The sequence below is a fragment of the Tachysurus fulvidraco genome, chromosome 3, assembly GCF_022655615.1.
Source record: "Tachysurus fulvidraco isolate hzauxx_2018 chromosome 3, HZAU_PFXX_2.0, whole genome shotgun sequence".
Taxonomy (NCBI): domain Eukaryota; kingdom Metazoa; phylum Chordata; class Actinopteri; order Siluriformes; family Bagridae; genus Tachysurus; species Tachysurus fulvidraco.
In genome coordinates, this window is record NC_062520.1 from 4,060,687 (window position 1) to 4,068,186 (window position 7,500).

At 44.5% G+C, this 7,500-nt stretch overlaps 1 protein-coding gene across 2 annotated transcripts in view; it reads right to left on the reverse strand.

Moving 5' to 3' along the window:
- Window positions 1-7,500, reverse strand: part of galnt11 (UDP-N-acetyl-alpha-D-galactosamine:polypeptide N-acetylgalactosaminyltransferase 11 (GalNAc-T11)) — a 20,792-nt gene that overhangs the window by 5,851 nt on the left and 7,441 nt on the right. For both annotated transcript variants that reach the window (XM_027167959.2, XM_027167960.2), the window contains exons 7-10: window positions 6,864-6,981; window positions 4,135-4,287; window positions 3,014-3,232; window positions 955-1,059 (exon numbers count right to left, since the gene is read on the reverse strand). In XM_027167959.2, the coding sequence (XP_027023760.1) occupies window positions 955-1,059; window positions 3,014-3,232; window positions 4,135-4,287; window positions 6,864-6,981 (595 nt within the window). The remainder of the gene's footprint in view (window positions 1-954; window positions 1,060-3,013; window positions 3,233-4,134; window positions 4,288-6,863; window positions 6,982-7,500) is intronic.

Below are 7,500 nucleotides of genomic sequence, written 5' to 3' on the forward strand. Positions count from 1 at the left end.
GACACGCACAGACAGACATGCACAGACACAGACAGACATGCACACATGTGCACACACACAGACACGCACAGACAGACATGCACAGACAGACAGACATGCACAGACACAGACAGACATGCACACATGTGCACACACACAGACACGCGCACACAGACACGCACACACAGACACAGACAGACATGCACACATGTGCACACGCGCACACACAGACAGACATGCACACATGTGCGCGCACACACAGACACGCACAGACAGACATGCACAGACACAGACGCGCAGACAGACAGACATGCACAGACACAGACAGACATGCACACATGTGCACACACACAGACACGCGCACACACAGACACGCACAGACAGACAAAAAAAAACGCACTCACGCACAGACGCAGACACGCACGCACAGACAGACAGACAGACAGACAGACACGCACGCACGCACGCACAGCAGGCAGACGCACAGCAGGCAGACGCACAGCAGGCAGACATGCACAATAATCTCTGAATAAGAATAAGACTACTTCATAGCCATAATGCACTAAACCAAGTCAGTAAAAAATAAATGAAAAACTTATAATAAAAAAATAAATACAAAAAAAAAAAAGCAAAAAAAATGTTTACAGAGAGGACGGTCATGAAGAAAAGACAGAGAGAGAAACAGAGTGTGTGCTGTGGCTTGTGTGTCGTCTCGGCGCAGCTGCTGTGTGACTCACTCTGCTTTTTAAAAACCCCAGAAAATGGAGTCTGAAACCAGATGGTCTAAGCAGCAGAGGCTCCGAAAAGCAATTTATAAAAGCAGAGGAATAGATGAAGAACATTTTAAATTAAAAATAGTGTTATGGTTGAGGAAAGAAAGGTGAGGAGAAAACTGTGAAGCCAGCTTCTTCTCCTGTGTGTGTACACGTGTGTGTGTGTGTGCATTTTTATTGATTTTATTCCTTGAACGTGTACCTGTTCAGGGTCCTGAGGATCGCAGGGTCTCACCACGACAGTGCCGCCTTTCTGACTGGGACGCCCCTGAGCCACCAAACACTTCTCAGCCAGCAGGTTTCGCAGCTAAAGGACAGAAAAACAGGAATTAAAAATCAGCAGAGAGAAACATTTACTAAGCTGGTGATTTGTACAGAGAGCACGAACTCATGAAACTGCAGGAGTATCACAGAAGAGATTACAAGCGTGAGACGACATGAGCAAGAAACCCGGAGAGGAACCAGACTGAAAAGGCAAGCACATCCTCTCACCTGGGTGACACCAGAGAGTGAGATGATAAATCATCCACAGTAATGTCTTTATGTGCCGGTGGACATTTACACATGGACTGGTTTTGTCTCGCAGTCTGAGGTTACCAGACTATCCATCATTAACCTTGACAGAGATCACGCAGTGCACGCCGGACACGGCAAGTGCATCTGAGAGATGTTTTAAACCCTTTCTACTGACATCCAGCCATCCGTACATCTTCCAGTGGGTGGGACTCATGTTTAACACCAGAAATCTCCTTTTAAAGGAATATTCTGGACACAAACACATCTATAAACGTGGGCAAAAGGACATGAGGCTGTAGCTCCATCACTTTATCTCTTAGACTCGGGCGAATATCAAGAGTCGAATTTCAGACAGAAATCGACTCCATGGAGCTGATCGCTGATTCGGTTAAACTCTTCCTGAACGGCCTCACGTCTCCAGTGAACAATTAAACTCTCTCTGGAGCTGTGTGTGTGTGTGTGTGTGTGTGTGAGAGAGAGAGCAAGACACACACACAGAGAGAGAGGACTTTATTGTAGCGAGAACTCCCACAAACTGAAAGCTCTGTTTCAGCTTATTCATTTGCGAGGCCTGAAAATCTTTGAAATGGCCTGAAACACGTTTTCAATAGTGTTTGTGGCGAGTGCTCATTATCCTGACAAGCCTTTACAAGTAGCAGTGAAGTATTGCGGTGGATTAATGGCCTTTATGTCTTAATTAAGACCAAATCTGACAACTCTCCCTCCTGCTGATTTACTCAGTGGAAAAATACAGGTCAGTGGCCATGAATCAGCATCGATACAGCACAGACACGCTAGACCACACTGCCCCCTGCTGGAGCTGCCTGTTAACTGCACTTTAAATGAAAGGCTTCTACTGGAGGACAAAAACACAGCAGATACGATGTTTACTGTATTCAGAAAAAAAAATCAAGATGCATATCATTAAATATGGACACGAATCTAACACTAACTATTTTGGAAAAATGTTTTGTAGTACATTTAAACACTAGAACTTTTTTTTTTTTTTCATTTTGTGAAATGAAGCATTGGGGTGAAGGTGAACAGGTGCCTCGTCTGAGACACATGAACTCCTGCGTCTCAGGGCAACGTAACGTACTCGGAGGAAAGCTCTATCCGCCCTCTTCCACACACGTGACCCCACAGACGCTAGTGATTGGCTAGCATTGCTGTGATTGACAGATGATGGAGTAAGCCCCTCCCACTGAGAGAGCACAGATCTCCAGGTAACAGCCACGGCGACATGCCACGTTACCACATTTACGTTAGCGTCTGGATTTGACGTCTGTTCGAAAATTCTGAATCGGATGAAATTCGGTTTTCTACAGACATTTTTTTTTTTTTGCCTTTTACCTGAATAAATTTCATTATTCTCCTCGGTAACATCTCCGAGAACTAAAAGTAATTTCATTTCATTTCAGTGTAGAAGGAAGGCTGTGCATATGACCTTAAAAAAGTCCCTGAATCTTTAATCTTATGGATTATTAACATTTAATATTTTTTATATATAAATAGATAAAGTAAAATATAAGCCAAATCATGTAGGAAAAGCGGAGCGCCTGTCAATCATGTGGTTTTGGGGGTGTGGCTCTGAAGGGCTGAGGAGGAGAGAGCAGGTTCACAACCCCAACACAGATTAGAGATGAGAGAGGAAACGAAGCTCAGTTCTTTGTACTGTAAAGCCTTTTTATTTCTCCGTGTGTGTGTGTGTGTGTGTGTGGTAGAGAGCTGTGCCAATCTCTTACCCGGCCCCGCTGCAGCACTTTGGGCCTCTTGACACCACGGTTAAAGAAGACAGGAGGCTGTGCTTTATTCTGAGGTGAAGACAGCTGCATTTCTGGGTAAACCTGATCGAGATACCATTTAAAGGAGCGACACTGCAGGCGCTTGCGCAGGGCCACACGGTCACTGATGTCCCCGAAGTCACGGTTTCTTAGCTCAGGGCGCAGGGCAAAGTACTGCTCCTGTTGACACACACACACGCACACATTGTCCTGGACAATCAGTTACTCGATATCAACAATATTAAACACGGATCTCACGGCTGTCGGGGACAACTCGAAATCACCTCCACCTGCAAAGAGCCTGACGCGTCTCATTGCGAAGGCAGAAGAACACCAGAAGGATCATATAGTGTCGATAAACTTTAGTGGGAAAACGTCCTTCTCAAAGCAATCAAATAACTAACTAACTAACACAGTGCTTGACCGGTGCTATAAGTGATCGTGTGCTAACGGGATCTTAACAAATGCAGGTAAAATGAAAAGAAAAAAAAAAAAGACAAAAAAACAAAAAACAAAAACTTATAATAAGAAAATGATAAATGACTTAATCATAATTAAACTTACTGAATGACAAAATATGAACTACAATTATACATCATAGTGAGAATCACAGACTGCTTACTAGATGGATGGATGGAAAGATTAGGATGGGCAGAGACAGTTAGATAGATAGATAGATAGAGAGAGAGAGTAATAGACAGACAAATACAGAGAGACAGATCTTACTTTAATGTTAGTGTTAATAATGAAATGAATCGATTGCTAATGGCAGTAAAGCCGTAAGCAATGCTACACGGTGTGGACATACAGCACGAGCCGCAGTTTAAATGAGACCTGATTTAAACGTCTAACGTAGGTGTGAGAAACCAGCCACGTGCCTCTCTTATGAGTTTAGTCAGAGGAGTCACAGTGTGGAGACATTTTGTATTTTATTGTCCATCTTGGGATTTGTAACAATTTAAAAAATAAAAAAATAAAAAATCCTATTTGGCTAATAACTTAAATATGTTATGTAACACACCAAGTCCAGTGTGCTGTCTTATAACGGACATTAACCTCATTAACCTCAGTCTCTCTCCCACCTTGTACTCGTCCATCCAGACGTGGGCCAGACGCAGGGAATTCCGTGCCATCGTGTCCTGTCCTCCCGGTGAGCCGTACGGACGCCGCTTACGGAAAATGTGGCCCACTCTCGAGCAGGGCATGATCAGGAGCTGACCTCCACACATCCAGATCTAACACACACACACACACACGATCACAATACGGTACGACATCACGACGCACTGACACAAGTGAAGAATAAAACACTTTTAACGTTGTACTTTTTATAGCTACATTTAACGTTGTAGATCATTCAGTTCCAGTTGGTTTTCCACTTAGAGTTAAAAAAAATAAAATAAAACACAGCTTATCGTGTTACAGAGAAAAACCCCAAAGACGCACCGACTCCTCTGTCCTAAAGCTTTAGCTCTGAATGTTACATAGTGCTCCAGAGACTCCTTCAGGAAATGTTAAACATCTTACTGAAAACATCAACTGACCAATCAGAAGCCAGAATCCAATAGCACACACACGTACACACGCAAGCACACACGTACACGCTCTAATGAATATTTCCTGTTAAAAACAAACAATGAGACAACAAAATCCCCTTAAACTCTTCACGTTAAATCATTTCTATTAATAATCCTGGAAATTTGCACTGCGGCTCTGCCATCACGAGCAAAATCTCACCATGTGTGTTATATTTCAGCTAAAGAGCCAATTTGGACTGGCTGAGTGGGCGACTGTTTAATCAGGCGAGCCAAAACGCAAACAAACTAGAGAATTTAAGCTCCTGATGACTGTCTGGCAGCCGAACTCTGTGTCTGCGAGTGTGTGTGCGTGTGTGTATGTGCGCGAGTGTGTATGTGTGTGTGTGGTGTGCGTGTGTGTGGTGTGTGTGGGGTACGTGTGCGTGTGTGTGGTGTGTGTATGTGCGTGTGTGCGTGTGTGTGTGTGCGTTCGTATGTGCGCGTGTGTGTATGTGCGTGTGTGTGTACGTGTGCGAGTGTGTGTGCGTGTGTGTATGTATGTGTGTGAGTATGTATGTGCGTGTGTGTGTGTGTGTGTATGTGTGTGTGTGTGTGTGTCTGTGTGTATGTGCGTATGTGCGCGTGTGTGTCTGTGTGTATGTGCGTATGTGCGCGTGTGTGTATGTGCGCGTGTGTGTATGTGCGCGTGTGTGTATGTATGTGCATGTGTGCGAGTGTGTGTGTGCGTATGTGCGCGTGTGTGTGCGTGAGTGTGTATGTGCGTGTGTGTGTGTGTGCGAGTGTGTGTGTGTGCGAGTGTGTGTGTGCGTGTATGTGTGTGAGTGTGTATGTGCGTGTGTGCGCGTATGTGCTCGTGTGTGAGTGTGTGTATGTGCGTGACTGTGTATGTGCGCGAGTGTGTGTGTATGTGTGTGTATGTGTATGTATCTGTGTGAGTGTGTATGTGCATGTGTGCGCGCGTGTGTGTGTGTGTGTGCGTGAGTGTGTATGTGTGAGTGTGTGTGCGTGTATGTGCGCGTGTGTGTATGTGCGCGTGTGTGCGTGTGTGTGTATGTACGTGTGTGAGTGTGTATGTGCGTGTGTGTGTGCGTATGTGCGCGTGTGTGAGTGTGTGTGTATGTGCGTAAGCGTGTATGTGCGCGTGTGTGTATGTGTGTGAGTGTGTATGTGCGTGTGTGCGAGTGTGTGCGCGTATGTGTGCGAGTGTGTGTGTATGTTTACATTTACAGCATGTGACAGACCCCTTATCCAGAGCGACGTACATAAGTGCTTAAATCTCTAACACTGAATACATTAATGCTGCTCACTAGGTTACATACTTAAGATACCATGAGTTTAAAACATTTGTTCAAAGTTACAATGAAAAAGTGTCAAAGGTTTTTTTTTGTTTTTTTTTTAATGCAAAGGATAAGGAAAGAAGTGCTAGTTGAAGTGCTTCCTGAATAAGTAGGTCTTCAACCACCGCTTGAAAATAGCCAGTGACTCAGCTGTCCGGACCTCTAGGGAAATCATGTGTGTGTGTGTGTGCGTGTGTGCATGTGTGTGTGTGTGTGTGTTCGTGTGTGTGTGTGTGTATATATGTTCGTGTGTATGTGTGTGTTCGTGTGTATGTTCGTGTGTATGTTCATGTTCGTGTGTATGTTCGTGTGTGTGTGCGTATGTGCGCGCGTGTGTGTATGTGCGTACGTGTGTGTGCATGTGTGCATGTGTGAGAGTGTGTATGTGTGCGAGTGTGTATGTTCGTGTGTATGTATGTTTGTGTGTGTGTGTATGTTCGTGTGTGTGTATGTTCGTGTGTATGTTCGTGTGTGTATGTTCGTGTGTGTGTGTATGTTCGTGTGTGTGTGTGTATGTTCATGTGTGTGTGTGTGTGTATGTATGTTCGTGTGTGTGTGTGTGTGTGTATGTATGTTCGTGTGTGTGTGTGTGTGTGTGTGTGTGTGTATGTATGTTCGTGTGTGTGTGTGTGTGTGTGTGTGTGTATGTATGTTCGTGTGTGTATGTTCGTGTGTGTGTGTATGTTCGTGTGTGTGTGTGTATGTTCATGTGTGTGTGTGTGTGTATGTATGTTCGTGTGTGTGTGTGTGTGTGTATGTATGTTCGTGTGTGTGTGTGTGTGTGTGTGTGTGTGTATGTATGTTCGTGTGTGTGTGTGTGTGTGTGTGTGTGTGTGTGTGTGTGTGTGTGTGTGTGTGTGTGTGTGTGTGTGTGTGTGTGTGTGTGTATGTGTACGTATATGTGTACATGTGCGCGCGTGTTTTTTAGATCTTTACTCTGAATGAGATCTCCAGGTTTTCTCCGCCCCAGATATCCATGCCGCTGTCGTACTGTCCGAGCTCGTTGAAGTATTCTCGGTCCATGGCGAACAGACCCCCGGCCATCGTAGGAGACCTGCAGAAGGCGGAGTCTAAGGTTAACACACAGAGTGAATAAACACCGCTCCACTCTGGAGACGTCTACTCCCGGCCTCTAACAGACAAGTGTTCGGAGCGAGGTAGAGAGATTCAAATCGAGATTGTACTAATTTATGTATATATACAGTGCCTTGCAAAAGTATTCACTCCCTGTCAAGTTTACCGTGGTGCTATATTCTTTTGGATTTTTTATTTATTTATTTTTGTAACCAAACCCAATTCTGGCGGCAGCCTGTTTGGAGAGCTCCTCGGTCTTCATCACACTGCCTGCTTAATGCTGCCTTTTGCTCAGTGGTGTTTCAGACTTTTCCGAGCAGGTAAGTATGTAGGCCGAGATGATGGGACACAGACTGCAGACAGGTGGACTTAATTTAACTAATTATGTCTTCTTAAGGTCATTTTTAGCACCAGAACTTATTTAAGAGACAAATGCAGACACCAAATTTCATTTTTGTATTTTTTTAAGTTAGTTTTTTTTCCCCATTTCACTTCATTA